At 42.8% G+C, this 24,831-nt stretch overlaps 1 protein-coding gene across 1 annotated transcript in view; it reads right to left on the bottom strand.

The window, feature by feature from the left end:
* LOC126184468 (uncharacterized) overlaps window positions 1-24,831 on the bottom strand; it is an 818,298-nt gene that overhangs the window by 451,812 nt on the left and 341,655 nt on the right. The window contains exon 2 of the mRNA XM_049926859.1: window positions 18,660-18,794. Coding sequence (XP_049782816.1) covers window positions 18,660-18,794 — 135 coding nt within the window. The remainder of the gene's footprint in view (window positions 1-18,659; window positions 18,795-24,831) is intronic.

The raw sequence follows: 24,831 nt of genomic DNA, 5'->3' as shown, positions 1-24,831 counted from the left end.
ACTAAGCAGTTGCACTACATTATATGGAATAAAATGACGTCAAAGAATTTGAAAAGGAGAATATACAAAACTATAGTTGATAGCGTTGTTCTGTATGGTGCTGAACTGTGGTAAGGCTCCAGGATCAACGAGAAGAAATTAATGGCAATGAAGATGGAGTATAGAGACGAAATTGTGAAGTAACAGGGAGGGGCAAAATAAGAAATGAAGTACTACGAGAACAGACTGAACTTACAATTGGAGCTTCAGTCCGGAACCTCGCGAGCGCTACGGTCGCAAGTTCGAATCCTGCCTCGGGCATGGATGTGTGTGATGTCCTTAGGTTAGTTAGGTTTAAGTAGTTCTGAGTTCTAGGGGACTGATGAGCTCAGAATTTAAGTCCCATAGTAGCCAGAGCCATTTTTTTGAACTTACAAATGATATAGTATACACAACTGAATATAAACGGCTAACATGGTATCGATATATTAGAAGAATGCCAAAGAACAGATGGTCCTCTAAAATATGGCAATGGAGACCTCTGCGACACAGAAAAAGAGGAATAACGTGGCTACATTGGAACGATGGAGTGAGGCGTGCGATGCAGGATTGTGCCATGGTAGAAGGGGACTGACAGGACAAATGGAGATGGTAACTTAGATGCGAGAGACGCTGCATGGTATAGAAAACGTGGGAGAGTAAGAATATGGGGATAATGGAATAAAAGGTAGCTTATTCCCACAATATTCTAGTAGCTACATTACTTTCTTGAGTCTCAACGATAATCAGATACATAAGCGTAACATGTAGTTTGAACGAGCAGCTATTACCAGGAAATTGTAAAATCTGTTCTTGGTTAATAATCTCACATGAAAACATTGAAAAACTGATCAAAAATCCCTGCAGCTTAAGCGGGAAAGTCACAGGACTTTTCACTTCGTAGTAAGGCCCTGCATCGATCGTTTTACGTTTGTATGCCTTTCAGTTCAAATTTTCTAAGGTTATTAAATATATTAAAATTTCTTTAAAATTTGTAATATAGCGGTAACACCAACTCTGTTGTGAAAGGAAATATCGACAGATCGATGGAGTGAAAGGATTGTAACTAGAGACCCTCCTTAAATTAAACAATGACTCGCGTCTGTTACATTTTATTTCAAATGAATCAAGAAAGTGAATTCAGGGCAGTTTATAAGGCAGGTTCACATCACATAAAAAGCTAAAACCAAATGAAGCATTGCTTATATCTCATCTTGAGCGTGTTTTCGCTCGCAGATTATTCGTTTTCGAAGAACAGTAACAAAACATAAACATTCCAGAACAAAGTAATTTATGCTTAAATTCCATTTTATATCATTTAAATATCAATTTTCACATCAGCGACAAAATTCAAATTTCACTAATTTGAAAGACTTAAGTAAACTGGCAAAGTATTTGACAAAATGCATTGAGGTACTATGAGGCAACCTGGAGAAACAAATATTGTGATGGTAAGTATTTTGATTCTACTTTAAAGAGCTACTGGTGTTTGAATGGTTCACGATTAAAAAAAAGTTTCGACACATCAGATTAAGCATCCACGTTATTTTATGTCCAATAACTTCATTGTATAGAGTATGCTATTTTACAGAAAAGCTTTAAAAATCTTCGCTTGAAGATGATGGGTACGAAACCCTTCGAAACGTTGCGAGAAGACGACGCCTTTACTCGGCTGATCACCCGAGAAGATTTCACGAATTTAAAAATCCATTCGGTCAGATAGAATTTACGAATCATGATTTGAGATCGGTAGGAGATTAAAACTAACTTTCTCTTAAAATTATCTAACCATATAGTCCTTCGACTCATTTCCTTATTTTGCATTTTTTAAGACTTCATAGACGTTTTACAATTAGGGAAAGTTACGATCGCTTTGTAATGGAAATGGTGCTGCAAAGTGTAGATCGAGCGGCAAAGATAGTATTACGCTACATAACGGTCAAAGGTACTTCTAAAAACTTTGGAGTTGTATTTCGTGATATCTGTAGTACTCGTACACGACAGACAAGATCGTTTTGTGCCGTCTTGCTTCACGGTGAAAAGCCACCACCGTCTCGTTCACCTTAGCTCACTACGTTAATCTGGTGTCGACGCTTCTCTTTTCCCTCCTAACGAATAAACGGTAAAAGGTCGTGGCGCTTTATACGCTTTTGGCAGCGTCACCTAGTCCCGTTATTGGAACCCTGGACTTCAACTATGTCAAAGGCACTTGGAGAGTGAAAGTATCCTTTATGCAGCTCGGGTGACGTTAAAGAATGTTCGCATAAAGCTCTTACTCGAGTTAAAATAGACACTTTTGGTAATACTCTCGAACAAAGAAGCAAAGCACCAGTCTCAAAAAAATTCACGAACTAACGAACAACCGTATGTCATGTTCATTATGAAACCAATGTACGTTAAAATATAATAATTTGGTAAAAATTCAAAATCTTTCTTCATAAGTTGGAGCACTCCTTCATGTTATGTATAAAGAGTTATACATAGAGTACAGCATGAAAATAGTTTTGAATTACCATTTTAATGAACATAAAAACCGATGTGTATTGGAAATAAAAGCAAGTGAGTCTGCTATTGAGAAGAGATTGGAAAACTTGAAATTAATGCCCCTTCTAGTTTTATTAAGCTGTGTTACATTGTGGATCAGTCACAGTCACCAGTCCATTTTGAACGCTTAGTTAAGCCGGAAATATTAACAATTTAGTTCTATAGTAACTATGTGCTTGGATGATTAAAAGCCCATCCAACATGTACACAAACCTTGTCAGTCCAACAAGACAAGGAACGTCACACTGCCTTCCATATAGTAGTTTCGGAAAGTACTCTAGATGATTACACAGATGTTTTTGGCCTCAATATTTTGCTGACTCTCTCGATTTAGTTGTTCAATGACTTCCCTGTATAATCCGAGATGACTGCTGGAACGGTTCCTTGAAACAAGACAACAGCTAATTTCCTTACACAACCTTGTCCTATCGAAATTCCCTATAAAATGCTGCGTGTCTAGTGATCAGGACGTTGACGGTTATTTTAATGCGACCCTTCCGTCTTTCTGAAGAATTATTTTCAAATTTGTGTTTAACACAGCTTTCAAAATGTCCATATTAGTGCGGGTTTATCTTAGCAAGAAAATTTCACATTTTTCAACGATGTCCGTTCTGTGAAGAACTGTAATCACGACTAGGACACCTAAAACCATTTTGCAACCTTTGAAATATGCATAACTAGTTTTTCTCGATTTATGAAGGATCTCAATGATGAATACTGATCGACATTAAATTAGTGCTGACTACCATCTAAGTCTTACACTGTGTGTTTTGTTAAGAGCAGAAAGAAGATGATTGTCACGAAAAATTGGAAACCGACTCATTCTACTAGTTGTTGTAAATTGATGTGGGTGGAATTAAAAGAGAGAAGAAGTCATAATTTAAAATTCCATAGCTGGCAGTAAATCAAATCATGTAGAATAGTAAAATTCAATGGTCAGGCTTAGCGCTTCGCGTGATGTCCATTGACCCCTGCTCCATCCTCTTTGGCATTGGAAATAATCTACACCTCATTTACGCTCGGAAAGTCACCTTGTAGGGATTGTATTTTGGATACGATTAAGATTATCCCCTTTCTTGATCCACTTGCGAATAGAGCACGGGAAGAAACTCCCTCAGTAAGACCCTTTACCAACTTTACCAACTTTAATTTCTGCGATTTTAATGCCATAGACGTATCACGAGATTTAAGTCGGAGGGAGTAACACTTGTATATTGCTTGATTTTTTATGGTCGTATAGTCTGGGAATTTTAAACCTAAATTTGTGATATTTCTAGCTCTAATAGCAATCACATCCAGCTACCAGACTCTTACCTCAGAGCAGCAGAGATTACAGTATTATACATATGACCTTATCAGTGGTGTAGCAGATGGTACCCTTCCCGCGAAAAAGACCACCAGAATTGTAGTCTGTCAATGTGATCGGCGGATACGTTCGGAGACTTCGTGCCAAAATGTTATTTTAAAAACAGTGCATTAAACTTACTTAACATTTAGTAATAAGTGTCTCTAAATAGCAAGCTATTGCCTACTTGTTGCGAAAATCAGAATTACGTTCATAACTAAAACCAAAAGCTAAACGTAAAGGGGAAACGAGGCTCTTCGGGTGTCTTCGGAGCTCCGCCAGAGCGGGCTCCGCGGCCGGGCGGAGTGGCCGAGCGGTTCTAGGCGCTTCAGTTCGGAACCGCGCGACCGCTACGGTCGCCTCCTGCCTCGGGCATGGATGTGTGTGATGTCCTTAGGTTAGTTATGTTTAATTATTTCTAAGTTCTAGGGGGACTGATGACCTCAGCAGTTAAGTCCCATAGTGCTCAGAGCCATTTGAACCATTTGAAGAGCGGGCTCCCAATCGAAGTAGAGGCACTGCCTAATCGTATCGGAAGGGGCAGTCACGGGGCACAGAGGTGTTGTTTGGTGTCAGATCATAATTTTCTGCAGAAATAATGAGTTTAGAACAATTTAAAAATTATTAACATTCACTCAGTCAATGGTGTTGCAAAATAAAGTTTATAAATATGTTCATTACGTGTGACTTGTTAAAAGCAGTGAATAATTCTTGTAATTTGCAATTTCTAGTGTTCTTCTAAAACAATTGTTACTGGCATCCCTGAAAAAGAAGTGGATGAAGTACTTAATTGCATAACATCAGTTCCTCGACTACGGTTTAATGCAGTGTCAAGACAACGGATTTATGACCTAAGTGCTGCTGTCTGCTCAGGGAACATCTTTAGAAGACTTCAGGTTGGTCAAATTATTAGTTCTCTGTGCATTTAACTTAGGGCGGTGAAAGCAACTAGGCGCCATGCGTGTAATGGATTCACAGAACAAATGGAATCTTTAACACGTTACCTGTAGTAACACAAAGGAGGTTAAGGGATAGTATTTATGCCTTAAATCGCCGTATGTGGCATCCATGGTCGGTATATCTATGTGCTTCGAATGATATGAGGGGCCTGAAATTATTAGCGAAAACTCTGAAAAGTAAAAATCGCGAAAGAAATACGGGAAGTGAATAACCTAACTGTTAGTAAATGACTGCCAGAATCGTCAGAGAACTGTTATAAGTAGGATTTCAACTGTGTCTGAAATGTTTTTGAACTTTGGTTGAACTGTGAAGGTTGTTGCGAGAAAAAAATTCATTCGTTTAGAGTCATGATAGGGAGTGCTAACGCGTAACAACGATAAAATATACAATTCCTGCTCGCGGCCCATGGGATTACGTTAAAGCATCACTGGAGCAATGTTTGTACTCTCAGATGTCACAACGCGGTGAGCAGCGTGGGGCGACCAACGGCAACAAGTGCAGCGACGGCAAGCAGGGCCTGCACAGAATTTTCTTCCTCGGCGAGCTGCCGAGAAAGAAAATTCTGTGCAGAAACTGTTTTCGAAAGAACAGATACCATTGATGAAGAAAAATTAGCTTTACACCTGCGCAGCATTGTTCAGGGCACAAAGTGGCTGCTACAAAAGGAGGTTAAAGTTCAGAATTATAGTAGTGTGTGCGGTGGTAGTCATTTTATTTACTAGGATTTGTCTATATTTTGTAACTTTTAAATTAAAAAAATGGGAAGTTATGAGGATATTATGGTAGAACAAAACCAAGACTAGTCACCAGGAACGAGGTCAGGATTGAAATATATGGTACTACATTTGTTAGAAATAGAGGAAAGGCAAAATGACGTCGAGGTTGTCCACTACGAATTGAAACAACAGTTAGTGACAATATTTATAAGGCAATAACGACAGATCAGAGTGAAATTAAAGAAGGTAAAGTACCTAATACGTATGTAGATTGTAGACAGTTGGGAATGTGGGTCTCACGGGGGATCGTGCAAGGGATAAGTCCCTGCAGTTGCGCTATTAATCTGTGTCCTCGCTGGCTCGGATGGAGAGAGCGTCTGCCATGTAAGCAGGAGATCCCGGGTTCTATTCCCGGCCGGGGCACACATTTTCAGCTGCCCCCATCGAGGTATATCAACAGCATCTGTCGGCAGCTGAGGGTTTCAATTAATTATCTTTTATTCCACAGAAGCTGCACAGTCATCAATGGTATCTGTTCTTTCGAGAACAGTTACTATCTTCATATGAATTCTAAGTTGATATCTGAACAAATCATAAGTAGATTTCTGAATCCGTGTGTAGTGTACGTGATGTCCCTGCTACGACAGTCTCCATCGCATCTGGAAATGAAAAGCATCCCCGCAGCTAAAAGGGGATGTGGTTATTTCCACTGTCCTTCCATTACAAAATATACAAGTTTGAATTCCACAGAGCGAAATACACTGCACTTTGACACACATAGGACCAAACAACATGTCATACATTTCCCCGAACACATATGTTTCATACACCAAACTCTTCAGAAAGATGTGCTCTACAAAATGAACATATATTTGAAAAAAAGATTTCTTTTTAAATTTATGGCATCTTATCTCAAATGCTCGAGAGGGGGGGGGGGCGCAGGGGGGGAGGGGGGACGCCATTAACACGTTTTTGCCCGGTTCGCAAATATTGTAGATCCGGGGCTGGCAGATGGTACATTTCTTGTGGGAAAGACTGCCAGGATTGTAGTCCATCAGTGTGACTGGTAGATGTGTTTGGAGATTGCCCACCAAAATGCTAACTTTATTTCATTAATGTTTTAATAAAAGTGCATTAAACTCACTTAACATTCTGTAGTAAGTATCTCTAAATAGCAAGATATTGCCTACTTATTTCGAAGGTCACAACTACATTCATAGCTAGAAACAAAAGCTAAACGAAAATGGGGACGAAGCTCTTCGGGTGCCTTTGGAGCTCCGCCAAGAGCGGGCGCCCAAGCGAAGTCGCGGCACTGCCTGATCGGATCAGAAGGGGCATTCATGGGTTACGGAACTTGCTTGGTGCATTTGGTCATATCTTAATTTTGTGCAGAAGTAATGAGTCTAAAAAAAATTAAGAATCAATAAAGTGTAATCAGTCAATGGTGTTGCAAGATAAAATTTGTAAGTATGTTCATAACTTGTAACGTGCTAAAGCAGTGACTAATTCTTGTAACTTGTAATTTCTCGTGAGCTGCTAAAATAAATAGGAGAGGCGTGCGTAAAAAAGAGGTGAACGAAATACTTAATTACATCACAACAGAGCTTGATTACGGTTTATTACAGCCTCCAGACAGCGAATCTACGACCCAAGTGCTGCTGTTTTCACAGGGGACAACTTCAGAAAACTGCAGATTGGTCAGATCGTTAAAACTCTATGCGTTTCACTCAGGGTGATGAAAGAAACTAGGGACCTCATGTGTAATGCATTCCCAGAACAATTGAGATGTTTAAAATGTCGTCCGTGGTATCACAGAGGAGGTTCGGGAATAGCATTTCTCCCTTAAATCACCCTCGTTGTGGTGCACAAGGCTTCTGTTAGATTATCCGCCACTGAAGCGGGATGATCATCCTCGCTATGCTTCTGCGTTTATTAAACGAACCTGTGGTGAAACACGCTCCTCTTCTTTCTGTCTACTGAATGAATTCTATTTATTCCACCCGGTAAGGGTCCCAGACTGCTGAGCAAGGCTCACGATTTGGCGAAGTGAAGCAGTTTTAAGCTACCTTTTCCCTTAGTAAATTACATTTCCTGTGCATTCCTTTAATGGATTTCATTCTAATATCCACCCTCCTACACGTATTTTCGGCGTTTATTTGACTAGCAATTAATATGGGCGTATACTCCTACATAATTAACGGTTGTTGCTAACTACAGCAAGTGACTGACAATTCTGTGCTTACCAATACCAGAACGTTTTGCCTGTTTAATTGCAGTATATTACACTTGGTTCGGTTGGGGTGTGACTTCCCCATAAAGAACCAGATCCTGTGCGAAAAAGCTCACAAAATACAGTAATTTACATACGATTACGTGTCAAAGCAATATAACCACCGGTGATTCCCGATAGTGTCTCATTTACACTATGTGATCAGAAGTATCCGGACACCGCAAAAACATCCATTTTTCATATGAGGTGCACTGTGACGCCAGCTACTGCCAGGTAATCCGTATCAGCAACCTCACTAGTCATTATACATCGTGAGAGAGGAGAATGAGGAGCACCGCGGAACTCACAGACTTCGAACGTGGTCAGGTGATTGGGTGTCACTTGTGTCATACATCTGTACGCGAGATTTCCACATTCCTGAGCATCCTTAGCTCCACTGTTTCCGATGTGATACTGAAGTGGAAACGAGAAGGGACACGTACCGCACAAAAGCGTACATGCCGACCTCGTCTGTTAACTGACAGAGACCGCCGACAGTTGAAAAGGGTCGTAATGTGGAATAGGCAGACATCAATCCAGACCATCACACAGGAATTCCAAACTGCATCACGATCCACTGCAAGTACTATGACACGGGGGTTTCATGATCGGGCGGCTGCTCATAAGCCACACATCACGCCGGTAAATGCCAAACGACGCCTCGCTTGGTGTAAGGACCGTAAACATTGGACAGTTTAAAAGTGTTGTGTGAAGTGACGAATCACGGTACACATTGTGGCGATCCGATGGTAAGGTGTTGGTATGGCGAATGCCCGGTGAACGTTATCTGCCAGCATGTGTAGTGCCAGAGTACAATTCGAAGGCGATGATGTTATGGAGTGGTCGTGTTTTTCGTGGAGGGGGCTTGCACCCCATGTGGTTTTGCGTGGCACTATCACAGGACGGGCCTACATTGATGTTTTAAGCACCTTCTTGCTTCCCATTGCCGAAGGACAAATCGGGGATGGCGATTGCATCTTTCAACACGATCGAGCACATGTTTATAATGCACGGGCTGTGGTGGGGTGGTTACACGACAATAACATCCCTGTAATGAACTGGCCTGCACAGAGTCCTGACCGGAATCCTACAGAAAACCTTTGGGATGTTTTGGAACGTCGACGTCATGCCAGGATTCACCGATCGACATCGATACCTCTCCTCAGTTCAATACTCCGTGAAGAATGGGCTGCCACTCTCCAAAAAGCCTTACAGCACCTGATTGAACGTATGCCTGCGAGAGTGGAAGCTGTCATCAAGGCTAAGGATGGGCCAACACCATACTGAATTCGAACGTTACTGATGGAAGGCGCCACGAAGTTGTAAGTCATTTTCAGCCAGGTGTCCAGATACTTTTGATGAGATAATGTATGTCTCATCAGGTGCAGATGAGACAAACTTGATGTCCAATACGAGTTGTTTTATCGTTGCTGTACCACTCTTCTTAAAACATTTTCGCATGAGTCTGGCCGCGTGTCATGGACACTTATACTGTTGGAAGATGCCACCACTGTTGGGGAAGATATCAAGCATGAAGGGATGCAAGTGGTCCACACTAATGTTCAAATAGTCTACAGTTGCCATGGTGACATCGATTACTACAAGTCCCATGAAAATGCAAAATTAGTGTTCAATACAGTATAATACTATTCCCACTGGGCTTTGTTCATGGTGCAGGGCATGTTTAGTGCAGTCGTTTGTCTAAATGACAGCGGATCCAGACACGACGGTAGAGCCGGTGTAAATAGAAACGTTTTTCAGTCATGCATATGATACGTTTCCATTAATCCTCTGTCCAAACATGATCGCATGCCCAGGGAAACCGAAATTGACGATGTCGTTGGGCCACCAAGCGAACACGTAGATGTCCTCTGGTGCAGATCCTCATGTCTAAACAATTCTCAGTGAAAACTGTGCTGTAACCATTTGTGCCTGCACCAGAATTCTACTCTTTAGTCACACTACGCCAGATCACCGCGTTCTGTGATGAGGTGTGGATGTCCAACACCTTGTCACCTACTCATGATTTCACCATCCTGCACCGGTTTCTGAACGCGTTCAGCCTGACAACATCGCCAGTTCAGAAGTTCTCTTTCTCAGGCTCCATTCAGTAACTATTTGCCCTTTGTCAAACACATTCATCTCACAACGGAAACCCGCCATATGCTGCTCTCTGATACAGGCAAATCTTGGCAGGGTACCAGAAGGGTAAAAATAAAGGCGTACCTTTTTTGTCTTAGTTGCTAACACAGATATCTTCCAAGGAAATGACGGTCAAAGTTTCTACATGACTTTATTATGCTACACGAACAGTTTTCGTTTGACTACAAAAAATTTGCGACCAATTTTGTCCCTAACGAATCAAGACATAAACCAACTAATGGAACGACATCAAAATGTGTATGCAACAGCTAAAAAACCTGGAAAGCTGACGAAAGTAATTTATCAACAGTTTCTGTACAAAGTTTTACGACCTTACGTAAAAATGGAACCGTTCTTATACATTATTGACTCATAGGGTGGAGAAAACGATCCCTCCTTATACGATGAGCCGTTTGTCAACGAAATCGGAAAACTGACAAGTTAATTAAAAACAATTCAGCCAAAGTATATACAGTGATGTAAGCTCTACGATGTATACTTCAGTAGTGTGGCATTTCGGGTTCTAGGTAACCTTGACCTTGTCCTAGAGCCCATTCTGAGAATCGTACCACGCTCAGGCAAGTGTACTTGTTATATTTCACTGACGTCAGCATGAGCACTTCCTTATCTCCAAGATCATACCAGGAAATGACGTACTACCTCCTGCCGAGGTCAAGGTGAGGATGGAAGGGGAGGCCTCCCCAAGCCCCCCTGCACTTCTTCAAATTTTTCGTGAAACCCCTCGCCCCGAGCGCACACAGAGACTCCTCCTCCCCTCCCCCCCCCCCCCCCCTGCTTAGCATTCGTGGTGAGAGTGAGACTGGACTGCAGTTCGCATACTTCACTGACATCAGCATCCAGCTACATACATCCCCACCCACCGCGCCGTGCACTCATGCAACTTTTAACAAGCATTCCCCGCCTCTCAATCCACGCCCCGCGGCCTGCGTCCCGCACCCCATGCCGCCACGCTCCCACGCGTCTCGCGCTTCCACGCCCGTGACATCACAATACTGTAACTAAATAACTAATACGAACGAAGTGTAAGCATGTAAGTATTGATCTATTTATGATCGTCATTATGTTTTGTAACTCAGCAGGTTGTAGATTTCTTTTTTTAAAAAAAATATACATGCAAACCACTCTCTTGGTGCGTTTGTGTCTTGACAGTGACAAGGACTTATGAAGATGTCGTAAGATAATAATAATATTAATGACCACCGTCTCAGAGGCCATAAAAATATATTTGCAGCAGTCGATACACAGTTCACGCTCTTCTTAGAAAAACGTCAAGGGGTGAGGATGACATGATACGTATGAATATTCTCTGCTTGCGAGGCAGTGTAAGTGTTAACGCTGATGTTGATGAATAGGGGAAACAAGCAAATAAGCTTTTTCTTGCAGGTGAGGTGAAGTCGTTGCAGCAGCAGGCACCTGACATAAACATAATGCTGTTCAACAAAACCTACTGTTTGAACGCTAGGTGGTGTAAAAGTGTCAGGATCAGTGTCGATTTAGTAACGTCAAAGTAATGTGATCCATGGATAATTGGTTATGTGATGTACACTACGTGATCAAAAGTATCCGGACAACACCTGGCTGAAAATGACTTACAAGGTCGTGGCGCCCTCCAGCGGTAATGCTGGAATTGAATATGGTGTTGAACCACCCTTAGCCTCCCACTCTCGCAGGCATACGTTCAATCATTTGCTGGAAAGTTTCTTGGGGAATGGCAGCCCATTTTTCACGGAGTTCTGCACTGAGGAGAGGTACCGATGTCGGTCGGTGAGTCCTGGCACGGCGTTCCCAGAGGTGTTCTATAGGATTCAGGTCAGGACTCTGTGAAGGACAGTTCATTACAGGGATGTTATTATCGTGTAACCACTCCGTCACAGGCCATGCATTATGAACGGGTGTTCGATCGTGTTGAAAGATACAGTCTTTCTGCTCTTCAGCAGTGGGAAGCTTAAAACATCAATGTATAACTGTGCTGTGATTGTGCCACGCGAAACAACAAGGGGTGAAAGCCCCCTTCACGAAAAGCACGACCACACCATAACACCACTACCTCCGAATTTTACTGTTGGCACTACACACGCTGGCAGATGACGTTCACTGGACATTCGCCATACCCACACCTTGCCATCTGATCGCCACATTGTGACTGTGACTCATCACTCCACACAACGTCTTTCCACTCTTCGATCGTCCAATGTTTACGCTCCGTACACCAAGCGAGGCGTCGTTTGGCAGTTACCGGCGTCATGTGTGGCTTATGGGCAGCCGCTCGACCAAGAAATCCCAGTTTTCTCACCTTCTGCCTAACTGTCATAGTACTTGCAGTGGATCCTGATGCAGTATGGAATTCCTGTGTGATGGTCTGTATAGATGTGTGCCTATTATACATTACGACCCTCTTCAACCGTCGGTGGCCTCTGTCAGTCAACAGACGAGGTCGGCCTGGATGCTTTTGTGCTGCACGTGTCCCTTCACGTTTCCACTTCACTATCACATCGGAAACAGAGGACCTGGGAATGTTTATGAGTGTGAAAATCTTGCGTACAGACGTATGACACAAGTGACACCCAATCACCTGACCACGTTCGAAGTCTGTGAGTTCCACGGAGCGCCCCGTTCTGCCAGTAGGTGGCAGCACAATGCACCTAATATGAAAAATGTTTGTTTCTGGGGCTGTCCGGATACTTTTGATCACATAGTGTATCTATGTAGATTTCAGCCTTTTTCCATGGATACATTTACACTCCCTCATCGATACTGGGTGAATATGCAAACTCTGTAGGGGACTTCCATATTTCAATGAAATATTTAACAACAAAGAGTTCATACATCTGCTGGAGCAGACTAGTTTAGTTAATGGCAGCTATGCATCACAGCATGAGTTAGAGTTTCCACAAAGGTGCAGTCGTATGTCTACCGATTGTATGAAACATTGTGAAGTAATCTACTGGAGTTAGCTGGCCAAACTCTTCACCTATAATAAGAAACTATAGCTCAACTCTACGATGCATGTAGTGCATCGATGGAGGTGGAAGCATATGATTTTCTACATTACCGGATGTGGGCACTGAACTACGATCCTATTTAAATTTTATTACCCTGCTATGGGTAAGAGTTTATAAAACCATCTGCATGCCAATGTACATGAACAATTACTCCCAAAACCAAGTGGACGAAGCAGCCTCACCACTAGAGTTTAGTATCAAGCAACTGGTCTTGGAATGATGAAACTGGAAACCAGAAGAACAAGACGATTGGATCATTACTTTCCTATATTATATGTGCCTTGCTTACGGGGCCTTCGGGCTGTGGGAAAACTAATTTAATTCTAACAATGTTAACACATTCTGGGGGAATTCGCTTCTAACATGAATATATTTTTTCGAAAACTGTTTTTCAGCTAAAATATCAGCTATTGATGGAGATTTTGCATGGCATTGTGGGACTAACATACCATAGGATCAGAGAAAGTAGTGATATTCCACCGCCAGAAAAAATAAAGCCAAACAACGAACTCATATTTGACGATGTTTCAGTGGAAAATCACAATGAGATCCGCATATATTTCTGCTTTGGTATCCACATGCAAGTCAACATATTTTATTTGAATCGGAAATACTCAAGGATCCCGAGGCAATTGGTCCGGGATAGTGTGAACCTTATTATCTCTTTCAAACAGGACAATCTGAATATAAAGCATACTGGCCAAGCACATGTAGAAGTGATATGCCATTCATTGAATTCGTTACCATTTGTGGTGACTGCTGGAATAACTCGCACATTTGGCTATTTAATGGAAAAAATCAAGGCAGTCAACACTGAATTAATGTACCAAAAATGTTAGAATATAGCGTGCCTAATGTTGTGATTAATAAGTAGGCCTATGAGTGGCTGAAAGCACTTATCGTCAGTGCAGCTCAGTGTAAATGTCAAGAAATTAATTATTATTGGTGGCTGTACACTGATCAGCCACAGCATTGTGACCACCTACCAAATAGCCAGTATGTCCACATGTGGCATGGATAACAGCGGTGACACATCATGGCGTGAAATCAGTAAGGCCCTGACAAAAGTCGCAGGAAGCTGTTGGCATCACGTCTGCACACAAAGGTCACCTATTTCCCATAAATTCATGGGAGGGTGGGGGTGGGGGGGGTGATGAACTCTGACATCACGTTCAATCAAATCACAAACGGGTTCGATTGGGTTAAGATCTGGCGAGTTGGTGGGTCAGAACATCAATTGGAACTCGCCACTGCGTTCCTCGAACAAAACTAAGGTCCCGGGTTCGATTCCCGGCTGGGTCGGAGATTTTCTTCGCTCAGGGACTGGGTGTTGTGTTGTCCTAATCATCATCATTTCACCCCCATCGACGCGCAAGTCGCCGAAGTGGCGTCAAATCGATAGACTTGCACCAGGCAAACGGTCTACCCGACGGGAGGCCCTAGTCACACGACATTTATTTATTGCAGAGCAAAGGAAAATCACAACTAGAAGCGACGGAATTAAAATACACACTTTGATCCATAATTAATTGCAGGCGCCGGCTTTCGAAAAAATACTTTGATATCCACGGTTTACTGTGAAATTGTCGCGAGACTGTTTAACTAACGATTTTCATACAAAAAATGCGGGCTTGGTATATGTGCCTTTGAATGTTACTTGTGACGTTCCGAATTTTTATGCTTCGAATGTTTTTATGAACGCACTGGTTGTCTAGAAGCGAAAAGTAATAATCCAAGTAATAATTGAAATACTAGAATTTATATGATTTTCATATTCTGTTACTGTTAATTATGTAATATTATAGTGGGTGGTTATAATTAAAATGCAGCTACTAGTCCAGTGTGGGTTGTAATTATAGCATGGCAGCGAAACTTGGAAGATATGCCATTGTGTTTATGGGGAACTGATTTACGCTGGAAAAAAAAATAGTTCCAATTATGGCCACAAGATGCAAATCTGGAGCTGTACACTGTTTGTATGATGGTATGACTTCGACGCTGTCATTTGACAAGCCATAACTTGAGTGAACAGTGTGGTTATCGAGAAGAAAGACTGTACGCGGTTAGTGAAACTGTTTAATGTGAACGGCATCGATTACAGTGCTGCACTGAGGGAGTATCGCCGACTGAAAGATCTGAGGAGAGGCCCGATGTCATTAAATGGTTTACAGAAGATGACTATGAAACTCGAGAACGTGGGTTTGCTTGGTGTGGAAGAGGGAAGTGTCCTGTTCCAGTGAAAGTGGTTGACGATGTTGCTTTCGCTGTAACTAAACATGGAGCACGCGTCCCGCGTAGTGCCGATGCTCGTTTAGTGTCACGAGATTTCCCATCTCATTGCCAACAGTATGGAAAGATTTGCGGTCTATTTCGCACTGCTAACCGCACAAGATCCACTGTTAAACCGCATGTTGTGCACGAAGAGCAACTGCACTCGCCGTATGTGACAGTGTGGTGTGGATTCACAACCATGTTAATTCTTAGTCCGTTCTTCTTTGAAGAGAATACACCCAGAGGACGTGTCAGGTGTACCGTGACGGCAGCACGTTATCGAGACATCCTTCTACAGCATGTGATTCATGCTTTGGAGGAGCGCAACTGTATGTAAACCATTGTTTTCTTGCTAGATGAGGCAACACGTTACGTCGTTCGCTCAGTGAAACATCTGCTTAATGCAACCTTCCACGAACGTGTTACCTGAAGAGGTTTTTCAAATGTACAGCCTGCAAGAATACCTGATCTGAAGCCATGTGACTTTTCGATCTAGGGATATCTAAAAGAGTGCGTTTAACAGGGACACGTTTAGTCTCTATCTGATCTGAAAGCCAGTATACAGGAAAACGTTACTCGTATTCCACAGAAACTGCTGCGAGCAACTGTCGATCATGTTGTTTTACGGATGCAGCATCTCGTCGGCGACTCCGGTGCTCACACTGAACAAATCGTGTAAAAGGCGATTAATAATAAAATCAATGTTATGGCTTCTTCACTTGTCTGTCCTTTTCTGCCCACAACCCGTTCCTAATCCATTAGATATGGAAGCATTTCTATACGTCTTTCTTGCATTCACAGCGCCAGATTTGCAACTAGAGGCCAAAATTGGAACTAATTCTTTTCCAGCGTAAACCGTTTGCACATTAACACATTTGAATGTTTAACAGTTTTCGCTGCCGTACTGTAATTACAGCCCACAATGGACCTCTGTGAGTAACTGTTCTTTCATTATAACATCCCTATAAAATAATTTTGATGATATAGTCTATTTTTAAAGAGCCTGAAATGTTTATTACTTTTGTCAGTAATCAAATTGTATTTTACAGTATCACAATATATGTTGATGTGACATACTTCCGTGAGGAGAAAAACAAAAAACAAACGGAAGATTGGAACCAACTCAGGGCACGAAATTTCGAAACTGTGCTCTTAGCCACTGCGCTACCTACTAACTTGGTTTTATGATGCGCGGGTGGATTGATGAAGTCGCGTCCAAAGGTTGACCGTCACTTCCTAAAAAATTGATAAGTTTTGGCACCTAAATCGCTATTTTTCACCCTTCTTTCGCAATGCCAAGTTTCGACTGTTTCGGAGAGCGACCTATGGCGGGATCCCTTTGCCAATGGATGCCCCACACTGGGCTCGTATGTTCCTTATTCGTCTCTGCACTGCTTGTATAATTTCCTTAACGCGTCACGAGCCCACAACGTCAACATACAGCATTCAGTCTCGCTGTGACAAATGGTTATAATGTTTCGCCCATGAGTGTATATCATGAACGGTAAGGTCCAATTACTGTCACTAGTTGTTCTCCCAAAGCTACTTTTACACCTGACGGTTTGTTCCCATTGCGCAAAACATTCTGAGATCTATATCGTAGGATCTCTTCCATCCGGTCACAAATCATAAAGCTTCACCAGTACTCCGTGAGGGAACAGTTTCTTTACCAGGTGTCAGTTTAGAACTGTGTGGAATCCGTTCTGGAAGCAAAGGAACGCGACATGGACGTGCGAGCGAAGAGCTCTTACTGTCTTTACCTCATAGATGAACAACGTGAACAGTCACAAGATTGGTGCTCGCGTATTCCATGCAAATCCTACATAGGTCTTATTCGATCTACAAAAACAATACACCTGCATTAAAACGTGTGTCCTAATTCTGCAGACCTACCTTAGTGATATATCCCTGTAGTTTTGCATATCCGCCGGCCGCGGTGGTCTAGCGGTTCTGGCGCTGCAGTCCGGAACCGCGGGACTGCTACGGTCGCAGGTTCGAATCCTGCCTCGGGCATGGGTGTGTGTGATGTCCTTAGGTTAGTTAGGTTTAAGTAGTTCTAAGTTCTAGGGGACTTATGACCTAAGATGTTGAGTCCCATAGTGCTCAGAGCCATTTGAACCATTTTGCATATCAGTCCGATGACCCTTCCTTCAAACGAGAATGATTTCTCTCCCGTTTTTCAACTTTTTGGGCTGGTCCATTGCACTAGTGACGCATGATAAATTGCCGTTAGAAGTGGAGCAGTGTCTTTTGTATAATCGAGATAGTGTTGTGCATATATCACGTTATGTTCAGTCACCTTTCATATGACGTGCAATCGTAGCTGATCATTTACTTCGAGATCACTTACTTAATATTTCATGTTAGTATGACGAATTAAAGGAGTAACCCTAGTACAATGTTCCTGAGTGAAACTGTTTCGGTAGCGGAAATCAGTGTTTGTATCCTTTGGATAGTTCTGTGTTTTGATGCCGGTATGATAACTGAACTACTGGATACATGACATTGTTCGGTTCATTCACTTTAAATAATATGAAATCGTCTTGGTATTTTTTGTCAGTCTCATAGGGAAAATTTTGCTTTTGATTTCACTGAGTGCTTCTTGCATTTTATTAGCACAGTGACACCGTTCTCTAGTGCAGTTAATGTTGACAGATTATCAGTCCTCCAAAAAGTTCATAGTTTTCTACACCAGGCTAGTTTTATCTCGTTTCACCTTTTTAGGTGTAAAACGTGCGATAGTACGAGTGTTAAATCCTAGTTCTCTTCCAGCATTGGTACAGAATGACTCTTGAGTTCGAGAGACGAACAAAGTGATTTAAAATATGCGCTGTGCCTGCTATAGTGTTTAACTACAACATGTAATGATTAAACTGAGTTCTATTAAGTGTGGTAGACTTCTTAATACTGATAAAATTATCTGGAATTAGTGACCAACAATACCCTAGGCTGACTGAAATTTACAACTTTAAAGTTAATTCTTCCGTGTTGCGCCGACTTATTTCTTTCCCGCCGCTGCCGGACAGCTTATCTGCTATTAACTACTCACTGCTCAAAGTATAAGTCAACAGAGCAAAGATCAAACGCTGTGTTACAGAAACTGCAGGCAAATGAAGTACATTTTACTGTCCTCGCCAATGAATCGGAATGTTTGAGAAAAAAATCAAGGTCAACGTGAAACAAATGTGCTGACACAGAACCACTTAGGCTGAAAAAAAAAATTGCTGTGGCCGATATGCTGACAAGTTTAAAAAAATATGCCTCCTATTTTTAGACTTCATTGAAACTAATTAATACAAAAACAGTCTGACATTAGTTAACTGAACTTTCTTTCAAAAAGAATGCTTATGTTGAGAGAAGTGTCGACTTACCACCGCTAACTATCTTGAGACGATTCTCATCGTGAATGGATGTGCTGGTTTGTTGGCAGCAAAAGTGACATGGAGGATCGCCGTCTGGGTATCGTAAATCAGCCAAGTGTTCCACGCCAAGCTCCGGCTCGAGTTCTGAAACAACAACAAATCTCGCCTATAGCCATCATTCTCTCTCTCTCTCTCTCTCTGTGTGTGTGTGTGTGTGTGTGTGTGTGTGTGTGTGTGTGTGCGTGTGTGTGTGTGTGTGGGCGCGCGCGTGCGTGCGTGTGAGCGTATGAGCGCATGTGTGAGTCTTATTCCAGATTTTCCAAGCGTATACACTTCGTATAATTTTCCCATAAATCAACACAGTTTAAATTATTGAAAGTGACTCTTATTGAGGAGCACACATCTTAATTATCAACAACACTTTGCAATTGCGCTACACTCTTTAAACAAATGAGCAACGAACAGATGAACATTATACAATTACAACAACATGTAAAAAGGCGACAGAAGTCCAATGTTTTTCTGACAAAATATTTGCAACTCGCATCGCATGTAACACGTAAAAACGGCAATAACAAAAGAAATAAGAATTTAATACGTTAAAAACAGGGGAAGCAAGACTACAGCACAAAAACAACCATAAGTAATACACAAAATAATGAGATATAATATAGCGATGAAATGTGAGCAAATATATATATATATATATATATATATATATATATATATATATATATAACGTTTCTTCGTTTGAAGATGTGAGGCAGTAAAATGCATAGTAGATAAAAGCTAGAGGTATATGAACAACTCCATCTTATTTCCTCAGCTTTATATGTAGAGAAACGTAAAGTTGTTTGCATATAGTAAGGACTTACACACATCAAAAAAAGTTTTGCATCACGCCAGTTCCCAGAACTCCTGAAGATAGACGTTGCTTGTGGATATTGTATCACAGACACAGTCCTTTTGACTGTTCAGAAATGTCACTAAAACCGCCCAAAGATGTAACCCACCATGCATGAGCAGAGCCTATGTCTAATAGGGAGTCTGACAGCCGATCATTTCAGTCATTCCACCAGGAAGGAGGTACACGGCTCGTGTTGTCTGTAGTTCAACCATGCCTAGATGATCAATACCGCGGTTCGATCGCGTCCGCATTGTTACTTTGTGCCAGGAAGGGCTTTCAACAAGGGAAGTATCCAGGCGTCTCGGAGTGAACCAAGGCGACGTTGTTTGGATATGGAGGAGATACAGAGAAACAGGAAATGTCAATGTCATGCCTCGCTCAGGCCGCCTAAGGGCTACTACTGCAGTGGATGACCGCTACCTACGGATTACGGCTCAGATGGACCCTGACAGCAACGCCACCATGTTGAATATTGCTTTTAGTGCAGCCACAGGACGTCGTGTTACGACTCAAACTGTGCGCAGTAGGTTGCATGATGCGCAACTTCTCTTCCGACGTCCATGGCGAGGTCCATCTTTGCAAACACAACACCATGCAGCGCGGTACAGATGGGCCCAACAACATGCCGGATGGACCGCTCACGGTTAGCATCACGTTCTCTTCACCGATGAGTGTCGCATATGCCTTCAACCTGACAATCGTCGGAGACGTGTTTGGAGGCAACCCGGTCAGGCTGAACGCCTTAGACACACTGCCCAGCGAGTGCAGCAAGGTGGAGGTTCCTTGCTGTTTTGGGATGGCATTATGGGGGCCGACGTAGGCCGCTGGTGGTCATGGAAGGCGCCGTAACGGCTGTACGATACGTGAATGCCATCCTCCGACCCATAGGTCAACCATATCGGCAGCATATTGGCGAGGCATTTGTCTTCATGGACAACAATTCGCGCCCCCTTCGTGCACATTTTGCGAATGACTTCCTTTAGGATAACGACTAAAAAATGGTTCAAATGGCTCTGAGCACTATGGGACTTAACTTCTGAGGTCATCTACATCTACATCTACATTTATACTCCGCAAGCCACCCAACGGTGTGTGGCGGAGGGCACTTTACGTGCCATCAGTCCCCTATAACTTAGAACTACTTAAACCTAACTAATCTAAGGACATTACACACATCCATGCCCGAGGCAGGATTCGAACCCGCGACCGTAGCGGTCGTGCAGTTCTAGACTGGATAACGACATCGCTCGACTGGAGTGGCCAGTATGTTCTCCAGACATGAACCCTATCGAACATGCCTGGGATAGACTGAAAAGGGCTGTTTATGGACAACGTGACCCACCAACCACTCCGAGAGATCTACACCGAATCGTCGCTGAGGAGTGGGACAATCTGGAGCAACAGTGCCCTGATGAACTTGTGGATAGTATGCCACGACGAATACAGGCATGCGTCAATGCAAGAGGACGTGCTACTAGGTATTAGAGGTACCGGTATGTGTAGCAATCTGGACCACCACCTCTGAAGGTCTCGCTGTATGGTGGTACAACATGCAACGTGTGGTTTTCATGAGCAATAAAAAGGGCGGAAATGATGTTTGTGCTGAGCTCTTTTCCAATTATCTGTACAGGTTCCGGATCTATTGGAACCGAGGTGATGCAAAAAACTTTTTTTGATGTGTGTGTAATGAAGCGTCAAATTTTAACAGTAAACCAGCGAAAAGGATCGAAAGCACCCTTCAGCATTTTTGTTTTTCAGGGTAATGAACTTAGTCTGTAACATCGTTCGATCAAATTTCGTGATTTTCCTATTTTTTTATTCTTTTGCAATAGTATCAAGCAAATTACTGAGTTCTGACGATGTAATGGAAATTGCATGGAGTATATCTAAAACAGCAGAAAGGATCAGTTGACCCTAGGTGTAGCTCATGTTTAGAGTACTTCTGTTTTCATATTACAAAGGTGCTTTATTGTATTTTGTTTTGCTCAACAATCGCTTAGTAACGTTGTCAGAAAAATTCCGACGCTGGATACGGTAATGTACTCCGTCTGACAAAAACAGTGAAGCATCCAGAAGGGGAGGCGAAAACAGAACGAAACTTCACGGGCTGAAAGGGTGTCTGATGTTATTACATTGATTACAAAATCGAGTCACATTTCGAAAGAACTTGGCGGTATGAGACGGTTTCTCAATATGACGTTGCATCCTCTCTGAGCTCGATGCATGCACTGATTCGGTTGGAAAGGGCGTCATGAAGTCGTTGTTTATTTCCCCGAGGTTGCTTGTCCCGCAGCAATTATAACTGGTCCTTCATACCCGGCATACTGGCTATGGGACGGAGGTCAGGTCCCAGCTTGTCCCACACATGTTCTATCAGGGACAAACCTGGATATCTTGCCGACCAAGGGGGTATCGCATTATCACACAGGCAGTTCATAGACGCACGTGTCATGTATGAACGAGCATGTTTCAGTAGAAACATGGCATCACGCATGAGAGTAACAGATAAAGATGCAGGATATCCGTGACGTTTCGTTGTACTGTGTGAGTTTCCTCAATCACTACCAGCCGTAACCTGAAGCCATACCCAATGGTTCCCTCACGATGACGCTAGGAGTAACAACGTTGCTTCACTCCAAAACGAACGATGGAAGAATGAGATCTCACCCCAGTTCGCCACCATGCTCGCAGCCGATACTCATCTGGGTAATGAAGAACCGCGATTCATGTCTGAACACAACGCGATACCGTTCATCAGCAGTCCACGCTTCCCAGTCACGGCATCCCTCCAAAGGCAGCCTTTTTGGTGGGGTGTTAATGGCAGTATACGCACGGGCAGCTGCTTCTTGTCTTCGACCAGTGCTGCAGGGTGACACATGATGTTTCAGAGGGCATTACTTGTTCTCTGATGGTGGATGCAGATGTGAAGAGATTACGACGTAGATAACTACGTACTCAGTGCACAATACAGCGATCCTCCTTTGTGGGTGTCACGCGTGGTCGACCGTTATCTTGACGTCGAACACGTTCCCGCGCAGTCCAACATCGGGCAAATGTAACATCATAATGCCTCACAAATCTGGATTTACCCGATTCGATCAGCCGGCCAAATGGAGACCCAAAATGAGGCCCTTTCTAAATTCTGTCAGGTGTTGATAACGCTGTATCAGACGAATGCGCGGTATTTCCACGTTCTTCACGACGATCACTCAATAGCTGACGCTGTTTACGCCTCTTGTATATCCTACCATGCCTTGTACAACGCTAAACGTGAACAACACCAATTCACGTGATTGCCGTTCTACTTGTGACAGAGAATAGCAACTCTAACTCATTATATGCTCACCGATGTTGTGTACCTATGAGAAGTTATACTAAAATCCGAACAGAGCTTCTGGGCGCTTCACGATTTTTATAATTCAGCGAATGTTTTTGGTCGTATTTTGTGTGTTGTCACTGTTGCTAGCCTAATTACACAGGTAGTTTTTTGTCTGTAATGTTTTTGTGACGTTGTCTGTAACGTTTTCAGTTACGTCGCGTCAGTGTGGTATTACTGGTGAAGAGATTTTAAGTATGCTGAAGATCTCAGATATTCTGTGAGACAGTGACTTAGTGGATGCCAACGGACTTGCAGCAGTGATCACACCGGTTCCCATCAGATCACCGAAGTTGAGTGCTGTCGGACTTGCGCTGGTGACCGTCCAAGCCTGTCGAGTCCTGTTGGCAAGAGGGGTGCACCCAGCCCTATGAGGCCAATTGAAGAGCTACTTGACTGAGAACTAGCGGCTCCGGTCACAAAACCTGACAACGACCGCAAGTGCGGTGTGCTATCAACACGCCCCTCGATATCAGTTCAAAATGGTTCAAATGGCTCTGAGCACTATGGGACTTAATTTTCTGAGGTCATCAGTCCCCTAGAACTTAGAACTACTTAAACCTAACTAACCTAAGGACATCACACACATCCATGCCCGAGGCAGGATTCGAACCTGTGACCGTAGCGGTCGCGCGGTTCTAGACTGTAGCGCCTAGAACCGCTTGGCCACACCGGCCGGCCCTCGATATCGGTATCCAGTGACGTTCATCGGCAGAGGATGACAGGGTGGTCAGTCAGTACCGTTTCTACCAGAGACAAGTGACGATGAAAATAGCGACACTGTAGAGAAATTACTGTCAGTAAATGTCTTCCCATCTCATTTGTTCCCATAACAGTCTCGGGAGCCATCTGGGGCAACAGTGATAATAGTAGACAGGGTTGAACGGAATGGAAAGTCGCGAACTCGCTGTCGTCGTGAAGAAAGGCTGCTTTCAATTTCCTGAATGAGAGAGGAAGCCTTCCAGCTTCTTTAATGAATCGATGCCTCGTACTACAAAAGACAGAAGCATATGGTCACCACTTGGACTAAATCGTTGGAGGAACTGGAGACAATGGTTGGTGTCACTTACACCAGAGGTGCTGTTGGTGCTAAATATGTTTCCTCGGATGATTTTTGGTCACGCTCTTCGGGCCCAAATTTTGTGAGGGATAAAATGGCGTGAGACAGATAATGCGAACGTATCAGATTCCTGCGCTTCAATGACAAGCCTCTCGAGCTCAATCCATCGCTGCTGACAGGTTAGTTCATATTTTTGAAATATAGAGACCATGGAAGTCTGAAAAACATTGCAACTGAAGAATAAATCGAAAAAATCAAGGTGTGGGTCTATACCAAAAACTCGTGTCAAATAAGGATTCAGTTTGGGATAGCCGTAGACTTAATATCCAAGTACATTTCCAATACGTTGCCCATGCCTTATGTAGCAATTTCTAAACCAAGGAAGGAACGTGGGAACAGAAAACTTTTTCGAAATCCTTGAGCTCGCCAAGAAACTTTAACAGAAGGAAACGCCATTGGTGGGAACAGTGAACAAGATTTGCTGGGAAATCAGTTACTCACTGAAGAAGAACAGTCCTGATTTACATTCCGCCGTAAACTGGAAAAAGACTGATAAGCCAGAGGGCTCCATGACAGTGTAGCAAGGGATTTTATTATTCTCAGAACACTATATCCTGAAGTAACAGTCGATGAGGAATGGCAGAAGAAACCAGAAAATGCTGCCTTTTATAAAGCCACGAAGTGCAATGTGGGCTTCGCTGATCAAATTATTCGTAAATATACAGCTAAGATTGCTTAGAGGACATGACTGATGTATGTCTTCTAGAATATCCTAGAGAGGACAGCGGTAAGTCCGTGGATCATCTACACTCAAACAAGCAAAAAATAATGTGAAGGG

The sequence above is a fragment of the Schistocerca cancellata genome, chromosome 4, assembly GCF_023864275.1.
Source record: "Schistocerca cancellata isolate TAMUIC-IGC-003103 chromosome 4, iqSchCanc2.1, whole genome shotgun sequence".
Classification (NCBI taxonomy): Eukaryota; Metazoa; Arthropoda; class Insecta; order Orthoptera; family Acrididae; genus Schistocerca; species Schistocerca cancellata.
The sequence above is the reverse complement of the archived record's forward strand: the minus strand, read 5'-3'. Positions and strand labels throughout refer to the sequence as shown.